Source organism: Hyperolius riggenbachi, chromosome 11 (assembly GCF_040937935.1).
Source record: "Hyperolius riggenbachi isolate aHypRig1 chromosome 11, aHypRig1.pri, whole genome shotgun sequence".
Taxonomy (NCBI): Eukaryota; Metazoa; Chordata; class Amphibia; order Anura; family Hyperoliidae; genus Hyperolius; species Hyperolius riggenbachi.
In genome coordinates this window covers 143,365,344-143,378,180 of record NC_090656.1, presented here as the reverse complement: position 1 = coordinate 143,378,180, position 12,837 = coordinate 143,365,344, and the positions used below count along the sequence as shown (strand labels likewise).

The window sequence follows — 12,837 nt, the reverse complement described above, 5'->3', positions numbered from 1 at the left end:
GGGGGTATGGATGTTTCCTTTTAAAAAATACCAGTTGCCTGGCAGCCCTGCTGAACTCTTTGGCTGCAGTAGTGGCTGAATCGCACACCTGAAATGAGCATGCAGCTAATCCAGTCTGACTAAAGTCAGAGCACCTGATCTGCATGCTTGTTCAGGGGCTGTGGCTGAAAGTATTAGATACACAGGATCAGCAGGAGAGTCGGGCAGCTGGTATTATTTTAAAAGGAAAAATTAATATCCTTTTCAGAGAGAACGACGAGGGCCTTCAAGGAAAGGCTGGAGGATCATGTGCAACTCATTGGAAAAGGTTTTGTGGAACACTCAGTTTCCAAACATTTTCTAGAGAAACACAATAAAGACCCCACACACTTAAGATTCTGCGTTATCGAAACCATCAAAAGGAACTGGAGTGGTCAAAATAGTACTAGAGACGTGTCCTGTTTGGAAACGGAGTGGATCTTTAAATTGCAAACCATGCTTACAGTTTGTCTAAACGTTGAGCTTGATATCAATTGTTTTTTCAATAACTCATGACTTCATATAACATTACTTGAATGTGTAATTGCATTTGAGTGTTGGTCCACAAGGTTTATAATCCGTAATGTTGAATAAAAATCCTAATAACAGTCTCTCACATTTCCCTCACTTGTCCACCCATTATTTCACCCCTGCGCCCCAATACTTATAGCAGTTTCCACCACTTCTCCTTTTGCCCCCTCTCTCCCCCTTCCAACCCCTCTCACTTCTTCCCTCCCTCAGGCCCCCTGCACTTCAATTTCAATTTGCGTTTCCGACTTGCGATTCCGATTTTCCCTGGATGCTATCAAAACAAAAAAGACAAAATACAGAAAAAAAGCAGCATGCAGTACCAATGAAAAATCGGAATTGCATGTAAAGTCGAGTCCAAATCGAAATCGCATGTAGTGTGCAAGAGGCCTTATTTGTGGAGTTTGGGATGCGCACCTCATTAGATTTGAACAGCCCCATCATTACCAAAGTGGAGCACACAGATAGCATTTGCGCTCCATTGGCCTCACTTCCTTTTTCCACCCTACATTTGCCCATAACTTGGGCTGATTATTTCATCTCAGTAATATTATAAATGTGAAAGTTTGGATGTTTGTTAATCACGCAACAATGGCTGAACGGATTTGAATGAAATTTGGCACACACACAGTACATTACCTGGAATAACATATCGGCTAATTTGTATCTCCATAACCAAAAAGTGGACGGAGACAAATACAAATTTCACTGGGAAAATGTGAACTGCAGCCATATTTACACTGTTAGTGGAAGGGTTCTCAAACATTGCACAGTTGGTCACTGGGTGACTGGGATTAATATTCAGGAAAAGTGGGTGGGGCCTACAAAAGCCAATCAAAATTCACCTATTGATTTTCAAGGGGAATATTTAATTGCTGCCATTCTTGCACTGTTAATGGCACAAGCCTCAAACCTGGTACAGTTGGTCATTGGGTGACTGGGGTTAAGATTCAGAAAAGGAGGTGGAGCCGCAAACAGCCAATCAGATTTGTTTCATTTCAATGCAAATTATTAATGCTAAAGACCACAGAGCTCACAAACTTAATCATTGAGTAATTGTGTGTTAGGGTTAGAAAAAGTGGGCACAGCCAACACCAGCCAGATACATACCCGGGCAACGCCAGGTCATCAGTGGGCAGAGACAAATACAAATTTCACTGAGAAAATGTAAACAGCAGCCATTCTTACACTGTTAATGATGGGGTTCTTAAACTTTACACAGTTGGTCACTGGGTGACTGGGATTAATATTCACCTATTGATTTTCAAGGGGAATATTTAATTGCTGACATTTTTGCACTGTTAATGTCACATGCCTTAAACCTGGTACAGTTGGTCATTGGGTGACTGGGGTTCAAATACAGAAAAGGGGGTGGAGCCACTGCCAATCAGATTTGTTTAATTCCAATGCAAATTATTGATGCCAAAGTCCGCAAAGCTCACAAACTAGGTCGTTGAGTAATTGTGTGTTAGGGCTAGAAAAAGTGGGCACAGCTAACACTAGCAAAATACATACCCATATAAATTTTTTTTTTAACTTTTTTTTTTTATCTCTAAACGTTGGTTTCCCGATACCCTTTTTTTATTACGAACAATAAAAACAACAATGTAGAGACAAACAAAAATAGGTGCATGCAGAATGTAAGTCTGAATGCATATTTCGATATTAGTGTGATATGTATTATTTATTATTATTACAGTGACAAGCACAGTGTGCAATGTAACTTCTTGTATAATACATAATGGGGTTGACATGTATGCCTGTATGTTAAGGGTGTAAAAAAAAATTATAATAATGCATTATTGATCAGTTATAAATGACCTAGCTGCTATGGCCCTTGTTTATAAGCTCTGTCCTATGGCTTCATTTATGAGGTTTTTGTGTTTTTAACAAAACTAGATGTGCCAGCACCTTCTCTTGAGGAATTGAAGTTACAGAAAAGTTTTGTGAAGTTACTTTGTCGACAGTACCAGGAATTGCGTCGTATGCACCGCAACCATCTGCGCAAGGTGTCGATTTTGTGCAAGGAGCAAAAAAGTGGAGCAATAAAGCTGCAAAGTGCACGAAAAAAGAGGTTTCAGAAAAAATCTAAAGAGGAACAAGAGTGAGTACAGCCAATTGCTTTTGATGGACCATTGATTCTGTGTAAAGTTGAATACAGTGAGGTAAAGAAGTTTTTGATCCCCTACTGGTTTGGGTCGTTTTCCCTCTGACCAAGAAATGATTAGTCTATAATTGTAATGGTGAGTTTATTGTAGCTGTTAGAGACAGAATAACACCACCACTCAAAAACCAAAAGTCAGATCTTGATGTGCATTGTATTAAATGAAATAAATATTTGATCCTCCATCAAAAGTTTACTTGCTTACAAAACCCTCGTTGGCAATCACAGATGTCAGACGTTTCTTGACCAGGTTTGTACACCTCTCAGGAGGGATTGTGACCCATTCCTCTTTGCAGATCCTCTCCAAGTCAGTAAAGTTTTGAGGCTGATGATTGGCAACTTAAACCTTTAGCTCCCTCCACAGATTTTTCTGTGAGATTAAGGTCTGGAGGCTGACTAGGCCACACCAGGACTTTCATGTGCTTCTTGAGCCACTATTTTATTGCCTTGACTTTGTGCTTTGGGTTATTTTTATGCTGGAATACCTCTCCATGACCCATTTTCAATGCCCTGACTGAGAGAAGGAGGTGCTCTGCCAGGATTTGACATTCCGCTTCCTCCAAACATGGCGAGTTAAGTTGATGCCAAAGAACTCAATTTTGGTCTCCTCTGACTACAAAACTTTCACCCAGTTCTCCTCTGGATCATTCAGATGTGCGTTAGTAAACTGCAGACAGGCCTGTACATGTGCATTCTTGAGCAGACTTGAGTCATTCACAACGCACTGTTTTTTTTGTTTTTTTTAATGGCTGCCTAATACTTGGGTTACATCTGGCTACATATACTCGGTGGAAGGGGCTACCTAATACTGGAGGCATGTCTGGCTACCTATACTGCACGTGGATCTACTTAATACTGATCAGTACATCTGCTACCTATCCTGGGGGGGTACTTAATACTGGGGACACATCAGCTACCTATACTGATGGGCAAACTAATACTAGAGGCACTTCTGGGTACCTATACTGGTAGTGTGGGTGCACATTTGCTACCTATACTGGGGGGCTACTTGATAAACCTGGCACATCTGCTACTTAACCTCCCCCTGTATTTGGACATACCTCGTACGGCCAGATCTGTGCCTCTCTGTGTTCCTGGATGTCCAGTGCAGAATGCTGCTGTTCGCACACCACATGTGTACATGTGTCCCTGTCACTCGTGCACGTGATCAACGAATCACTGTTTATTGAATAAAAAAAGCTATTTGAATGAAAAACATTACAACAGTTCACAGCGATCATAAAAACAGCACAGAGTGACACATCCTATACAATAAAACCCCACGTTTCCCTGCGTCCTCCTATGTCCATGCAGCTATGCGTCGCGGCCATCCACGATGACCTGCGGTGGTGGTGATGGGAGGCTGGGTAGGGAGATTTTTTGAGCAGAGGCCTAATGCCTGTTATTTTAACAGGCCTTAGATCTAGTAAATAACATAAAACTCCATCTTATATCATTCAGGATCTACAGTGTGCCTCCATGAAACCCCAATCCCTGATAAGGATTTTTTCGCCTTCCTCTGGATCAACAGGGATATGTGAGGGAGCAGGCTGGTGTTGTACTTTGTACTGGTTGGACTCGATGGACGTATGTCTTTTTTCAACCAAAATAACTATGTAACTGAAAGAATTTGATCACTAATCAGATCCTGCCTGTTATTTTAACTATATAACATAAACATAACATAAAACTCCATCTTATGATATCATTCAGGATCTACAGTGTGCCTCCATGAAACCCCAATCCCTGAAAGAATTTGATCACTAATCAGATCTGGATCAATGTAGTCATGAGCTGATAACCCATTTCCCCTCATTTTTTCAAATTTAGCAGGTGCATTTCTGTGCACATAGATCGATTACTTTTTCTAATTTCAATGCATCATTGATCTGTTTAATCCATAGGACCGGGCTCAGAGGCACAGAGTTTTTCCAGAACTGAAGGAATCGCTTTCTATACAATACAATAATACAATAACATTTGTAAAGCGCTTTTCTCCCATAGGACTCAAAGCGCATAGCTGTGTCTCAGATTAATACAGGGTTTCAGGCTTTGTTGTGTTACAGAGGAGATAGTCAGATGTTCATGAATGCCAGACTGAAAAGGTAGGTTTTCAGTTTAGACTTAAATGCTTCCAGGGATGGGGCTTTCCTGATTGGGTGTGGCAGGGAGTTCCAAAGTGTAGGGGCAGCATGACAAAAGGCTCTGTCTCCAAAGGTTTTGAGGTGGACTCTGGGGGTGACCAAGGTGTTACGTCCTTTTGATCTAAGATTGTGGGGGGTGTGATGTAGTTGCAACAAGTCCTTCAGGTATCCAGGGCCCAGATTGTGCAAGGATTTGAATGTCAGTAAGCCAATCTTAAACAGAATTCTCCATTTTATCGGTAGCCAGTGGAGTGAGCTCAGGGTTGGTGTTATGTGGCAATGGCGGGGTTGGCTCGTTAACAGCCTTGCGGCGGCATTCTGTACTAATTGCAGGCGGCGTAAGTCTTTCTTATGCAGGCCTGTGTAGAGGACGTTCCAGTAGTCTAACCTTGATGTGACGAAGGCATGAACTAGGGTTGGAAGATCCTCTGAAGGAATTAGGTGTTTAATCCTTGCAATATTCCTTAGGTGAAAGAAGGAATGTTTCACAACAGCTGAGATTTGATTCCTGAAGCTTAATTTCCCATCAATCAGTACTCCCAGGCTGCGCACACAGTCTGAGTTGTTCAGGTCTGAGCTCCCTATCCTTAGCGGTGTTGGTTGAGACTAGAGCTGCTTTGCTGTTGAGCCCTGGCCCTCGATAACAAGAACCTCAGTTTTGTCAGCATTAAGTTTTAGCCAATTATTATTCATCCACTCCTGAAGCTCAGCTAAACATGCGTTTATTTGTGGCGTAGGGTCTGTGACATCCGGTTTGAATGACAAATATAGCTGGGTGTCATCAGCATAGCAATGATATGTCAGGCCATGTTTTTGTATGATTTCTCCAAGTGGCAGCATGTATATGGTGAAGAGTAAAGGGGATAATATTGCGCCCTGAGGTACACCGTATTTTAGTGGTACAGGGTTGGAGAGGAAGGGCTCTAAGGCTACCCTTTGTGTTCTGCCAGCCAGGAAGGAGTTGAACCACCGGAGAACAATGCCATCTATGCCACAGTACTCTTGTAGCCTGTTGAGTAAGATTTCATGATCGACTGTGTCAAAAGCCGCTGAGAGGTCGAGCAAAATCAGGATGGAACATTGACCCTTGTCTCTTGCAATGAGCAGATCATTGCAAATCTGGGTGAGGGCTGTTTCACAACTGTGATATTTCCTGAAACCAGATTGAAGAGGGTCAAGGATGTTGTTTCTGGAGAGCCTGGCTTCAAGGTGGAGGTAGACAGCCTTTTCAATAACTTTTCCCAGAAAGGGGAGGTTTGAGACAGGTCTGTAGCTGTTTAGAGCATCTGGGTCTAAGGATGGTTTCTTGAGTAGAGGCTATAAAAAGCAAACGCATAACCGCTACCTTCACATGCTCCAATATACTACCATCGTCATATGCACCCAAAACACATACCAAAGCAGTTATGGGAACCTTTTTTTGATATACCTTATCAATTAAATCTAGAACCACCCACCAATATCTATGCAGCCTGGGGCAATTCCACAGCATGTGCAACAGATCACCATGATCCCCCTTGTAACTGGGGCAGTATGGAGAGTCAAGCAGACCACCCTGTACAATTGCTTGGGAGTAAAATGAGTCCCGTGAATTATCTGAAGTTGGGAGCATTTTTGAGTACCATTAACCGAGAGCGGGGCACAGCCTGGAGAGCCTCTAACCAATCTTCCTCAGAGAGGTCAGGCAGTTCATGGCACTCTTCTAATAGTGAATGATTGCTATCAGTAATCATTCACATAAAGTTAGGTGAAAAAAAAGTTGTCACCTTTACTTGGCGTTCAAGATTCATGGACACCTATAACGGCTGCCTCCCATAGCAATCCGATGCAGTCACTAGGACGACAGCTCGGGACCTAATGCTGTGTAGATGCATTGAAATGTTTTTGCCTAGCAATGCATCTATAAAGTACTGAGGACCCCAAACTGCGTGCCTTAATATAATAATGCTAGGTACACACCATACAATTTTCTGTTAGATTTACTCTTAGATTTACCTGCCAGATAGCTTTTTTCTATGTTGTAGGTAAATCTAACAGAAGAATCTAACAGGAAATTGTATGGTGTGTACCTAGCATTATTAGAGATTGCATGCAATCACTAGAGATGCACAGGCTAGCAATAAAGGTAAAGTATATGCCCAACTAGTGATGAAGTATGGCATGTATGGTATTGTTTTAACCAGGAGGAGCCAAGTATTGTATTTTGAAGTGTCTTACAATCGTGGCACTTGTCATGTAAAAATTAGGAAGGGGGGGGGGCATGAAAACATGTGTAAATTTTGCTTTATGCCTACTTTTCTTTTATTAAAGTGCCTGTGAAATTAAAAAATACTTGGAAAAAAATATTACCGAAAGAAAGATTAGTTTGTCCTGAAACAAAACAGTGTATGTATCACTTTGATGGCATAGGTAATAAAAAGTTATTGCTGAATCAATAGTGACACAGCTGATATGCCAAAACCCCCGGAACCTGAAGTGGCTATAAAGAGGACCATATCTGCTACCCATACTGCAACTCATGACTCTTGTCATGAGTCGCAGTGGTCCCCTCCGGCTAGCCATTGTTCCACCTTTGTGCCCCCCCAAATAAAATCTAATGCTAGAGCTGCCACTAATGAAACTGAAGTGATATGCAGGTGACTGTAGAAAGAAAATGGCAGTAGATTGCAAGTCTCATCTGTGTCAGTGTTGCTAAAAAAGGTTTGTGAATTAGCTTTTGTATAACTTTAGCTGTACTCCTCTGTCTGTAGAGAGAATTTGTTTGCAAAACCTTAGTTAATTGGGTCAGTAGTGTGCATTTTACTTTTTTTTTTTTTTTTTGGTTTAGTTTTCTCCGAGACCAGGATGAGCATCAAAAGAAGTTGTTGGAGCTGCAAGTAGAGCAGCAGAGGCGCCTGCTTGAAATGAGAGAATCTCAGCATGACCAAGAACGCAAAATCAAACACATCCACCTGCAGCAGGTAATGGGCACTTCCTCAACAATTGTGGCTTGAGAACAGTGTTCACTCACAAAGCATACAATAAGACATTTTATTTTTGTACAGTAGTTATTTTACAGGTTTTTTTATTTTTACATTTTTTTATGGTGAAATATCACATTTGATTGTTTTCCCTAAAGAAAATATTAATGTTTGTGCACAACTCTAGACTATCTTAAGTAAGAAAAAACTCCTATATTTCGTTATGGTCACTGAACAGCACCCCATCTCTGTCAAAAGAAAATGGTGCTTTTGAAATGGACAATAACAATTGAGACAATGCAGTGACTGATGCAAATCCCTTAATGCAGGGTGGAAAAAACTTGTTTGGATGGGAATCGGGAAGAATGTTTTAAGCGGTACCAATGACAAAGTTAGTGAAAGGTCTTAAAAAATGATTTCAGGACATAAACTCAAGGCAAGAATCTCCAAGGTAGTATCTTCTGAAATACTCCAAATGCATCACCAGAAAGGCAGCAGAAGCTCAGAGAGTACCAAGAGTGGCTGCAAAGTTGGTGTAGGAAGGAAGGGGTTGAGTTCATAGGGAACTGGGCAACTTGGGGAGAGGATGCTGCTTTCCAATTGTGCCAATTTCTTTGTCAGGTTCTTCAGTCCCATTTGTACCCAGACCCTGGTATTATAGACATTATAGTTGCTGAAGAAGTGATCAGGGAGAACACAGAGTACGGAGGTGACTAACCATAAGGAGGTAATTAAACCTTCTACCGCTTCTGTATGTGCTACAAAAAAGTAAAGTGTGGTAGTGATGGCATAACATTTATGCTAACCAATTCTTGAAGCGTTTGAAATAAGATTGAAGAACTAGAATTGCTGATGAGAGGTGTAATGCTGGGGATACACGGTACGTTTCTGTACCGTGTATCGCCCAGCTGATCCGGCCAGCTGTTAATATTCAGCTGGCCCGATCATGCCGCTCGACCCCTGCCCGCTCGATTCCCGCCTGCGGACAATGGCAGGAAATCGAGCGCTGATAAGGAAGCGCCGGCGGGGGCGAGCGGTAATCGATCCGCGCGGACGCGGCTGGGGTCGATCCGGCGGCTAATCGAGCCGCCGGTCGACCCGTGTGTTTACAGCATAACAGATACATGAATGGATGCTATTCATGGTAAATTTGGATGTCTCAGTTCTTTTAGAAAGGATAAATGAAATAGAAAGGGGTTAGGCGTCTGTATGTTTGTTAAAACTTCATGATCTCCAGTTATGATGGAAGACATGGCTGAGGATGGTGTGGAATCGGTATGGGTAAATGATCATGCCGAAAGTAAGGGTAGTCAGTTGATTACTGTGGTCTGTTATAAACCTCCTCACATAAACATGAAGTAAGTGCAATTACTGCAGCAGGTTGAAAAAGGTGCGAGCTAAAATGCTGTCATAGTTATGAGTAATTTCAATTATCCAGATATTAACTGGGATATTGAAGATACTCTCTCTGGTGAAAGTGACAGATGTATATCAACACTGCAAGAAAGTTACTTGAATCAAATGATAACCTGAAGAAACCAGAGGGGATGCTCTGCCTAATTTGGTAATTTCAAATAATATATATACCATATTTTCCGGACTATAAGACGCACTTTCTCCCCAAAAGTGCGGGGGGGGGGGGGGGGGGGGTCAGTGCATCTTATAGTCCAAATGTGTGGCACAATCGTCACAGTCTTGGTGCAGTACATGTTGCTAATCCAGTCACCTGCCTCCCTGTACAAAACAGCTGATTCCCCTACACCACCCCCTGTGCACAGCAGTTAAAGGGAACCTTAACTGAGAGGGATATGGATGTTTTATTTTAAACCATACCAGTTGCCTGACTACTTTGCTGATCTCTGCGGTTGCAGTAGTGGCTGAATCACACACCTGAAACAAGCATGCAGCTAATCCAGTCTGACTTCAGTCAGATCACCTGATCTGTATGCTTGTTCAGTGGCTGTGGCTGAAAGTATTAGAGACACAGGATCAGCAGGAGAGTCAGGCAACTGGTATTATTTTAAAAGGAAAAATCCATATCCTTCTCAGTTTAGGTTCCCTTTAAGTGACACCACCGGGTGTGAAGCATTTAACGCAGTCTAAGCTGCCACAGCCTGTGCAGCACCTTTGGGCACGGCTTCCAGTGAGAGCCCCATGCCCCAGCATTTCACTTTTTCAGTGCCGAAACCTTGCACCATAGACTCTTTACTCACATATCTGCGCAGTCTCGGTGCAGCACTGAGTCTCTCCCTCAGCCACTTGCCTCTCTGCAGCAATCAGCCATTTCCTTTCCACCGTCCACTGTGCACACAAGCCTAGCGGCAGTTCGGGCTCTCTGCTGCTAGCGCTCTCCTCCCTGCACAGGGGAGCTTGAGGCTCCAGAGCAATTTACACAGCCTGAGCTTTCACATTCTGTGCAGGACATCTGGCTCCAGCAAGAGCCCTGTCTCCCTGCACTTTAGTCCTTCAGTTCCCAACGCTGCACCATTGGCAGCGCAGTCTCTGTGCAGTATCAAGTCTCTCCTCAGCCACTTGCCTTAATGAAGCAATCAGGCATTTCCCATCTACCGCCCACCGTGCACAGCAGTATAGTGGCAGCTCCGGCTCTCTGCTACTAGCTCTCACCTCCCTGTGCAGTGTGGCTCTGCGGTAGCTCACGCTGCCACCTGTGCAGGACCCTCAGCAGTTTTACCAAGCAATCACAAACACTGTGGTTTCTGTGAGCTAGAGAAGTTTCCCCTATTGCCCATAGTTCCTGCTCACATCTCCCCACCCTCAGATCACACACGCTGTTGCAATATCTGATCGTACCTGGAGATGGAAGACTTGGGGTGTGTAGCGCTCTGCACCTGCAGTCAGTGTAGCTGGTGTGTGTGTGTGGGGGGGGGGGGGGGGGGGGTGGCAGTGTGTACAGGAGACTGCTTGGGAGAAAAGGTCTACAAGACGCCCTTGCACCATGGATGCAACTGGGTTTAGTATTTTTCTCCCTGGTTTTTTTGTTCTCTAAACCTAGGTGTGGCTTAAAGTCCGTAAATTCAGTAACTTGCAAGTTCAAGTAGACTGGGATAGTAAATTACAGCAAAAGATTCTGAAATTGAATGGCAAACTTTCAAACAGATTCTTAATAATAACTAAATAATAACTAATAATGTTTTGGACATGATTAAGTGTAAAAGGAAGCAGTAGGAGAACAGAGGCGCCAGCAGGATAAAAATGGATAAAACTTTTAAAATTTGCTTGGAGGAAGAGGTGGACTTACCTCCATAAAGCAGACACGAACGACTGTCTGAATAGTAGCAATCACATTTTAGCGCCCCTACACCTGCTATTGCCGAAATTCTGTTTTGTCCCCATGTTTGCCTGATGAAGCGGGCTTGGCCTGCGAAACGCGTAGCACTGCACTTTTTGGGGTACTAGATAATAAATGTGATTGCTACTATTCAGACAGTCGTTCGTGTCTGCTTTATGGAGGTAAGTCCACCTCTTCCTCCAAGCAAATTTTAAAGGTTTTATCCATTTTTATCCTGCTGGCGCCTCTGTTATCCTACTGCTATACCATGTCCACCCCTGGTGGAGGGGTGATCTACCCCTTTTTCTGATCTACATAGAGCGACTTCTTATCCCTGAGTGAGGACAGGTCTAATCTCCTCACCTGCCTATACAGTGGTTGCCTATTTGGTAACCCACGCTTGTGAGTATACTTTTCTCACTGATTATCCTTACTTTATTTGTGCATAACATACTACACTATATTGGGCTCTCGGTTTCTCTAAATTTTAAGTGTAAAAGGAATGCCTTTAGCACCCTAAAGCACAAGGGGGTTGCATCTACAATGAAGAATTATAAGGAATGTAACAAAAACTGCACCAAAGTAATCAGACTTGCAAACCTGGAAGCAGAAAAACAAAGTGGCTAATGTTATCAAGTCAAAACCAAAATGTTTTATAAGGTCAAATCCAAAATATTTTACAAATAAATGCAAAAAGATTGATTTAATACACAGAATACAGAGTAATGTAGCCTTCTTCGAAGATAATACGATGGTATGCAGAATTATGAATCCTAAGCAGGATAATGCAGAATTATGAATCCTAAGCAGGATAGTGACATATTAGAACAGGATCCTGAGGACTTGGCCATATGGGCAGGCATATTTTTGTTACAGTAGAGTCTCAGTTATCTGGCACAGATTGGGATCGGTTGATGGTGTGCTTTCTGGTTGCTTGAGACTAAATGTTAAAAATAGGCCTTGCTAATACAGTACTATAGGCCACTTTATATACATATTGTGGACTCTGTATTAAATGTTAAAATACAATACTTGAAAGTATATTAGCCTTGGGGGATCCGTGGAACCCAATCTTTAAGTGCAGCAGATCCCACAAACAGTCTAAATGTGGCCACACACCATACAATTAAAATATCCAATTTTACAATTCGATAAATACGATCAGTTGTACTGAAAAATCGAAAGCTTTTTTTAATTTGTTCGAGAATACTGATCAAACTTCCTGTTTTTATTTGATAAAAGAAGAGCTGGGAGTGTTGGATTTTTCTGAAAATTGAATGGTGTCTTGCAGATTAATTACTTGATGTACAGATCAAGCAATTTTTTAAGAGTTTTCAAACATTTTTTTCATAATTGGGGAAAAATTTAACATACATTTGGTACATTGGTCGGATTTTTGATATGTTACAATCAATCAGAAACATTGATTGCAATTCTTGAATTGAAAAGATACTTAAAAAAATTGTGTGATGTATGGCCACTTTTAAGGTGGCCGATTGCCATACAATTAAAAGATCCAAGTTTACACAAATTCAACAAATATGATCAGTTGTCCTGAAAAATGTAAAGCTTTTATTTGTTTTTAAATCGAGAAATCACAATCCAATTTCTCGTTTTTTGAGATTGGACATGTTGGAAAATTCCGACCAATTTTATCAAGAATTGTATGGTGTGTGTGTGTGATGGATTGTGAAATTGTATTCAGCCAAAAAAAATGTATGTAACTATTCAGTA

General features: G+C 42.0%; 1 protein-coding gene across 1 annotated transcript in view; it reads left to right on the top strand.

The window, feature by feature from the left end:
- Positions 1 to 12,837, top strand: part of PLCB3 (phospholipase C beta 3) — a 201,313-nt gene that overhangs the window by 120,764 nt on the left and 67,712 nt on the right. The window contains exons 19-20 of the mRNA XM_068261207.1: positions 2,446 to 2,650; positions 7,682 to 7,814. Coding sequence (XP_068117308.1) covers positions 2,446 to 2,650; positions 7,682 to 7,814 — 338 coding nt within the window. The remainder of the gene's footprint in view (positions 1 to 2,445; positions 2,651 to 7,681; positions 7,815 to 12,837) is intronic.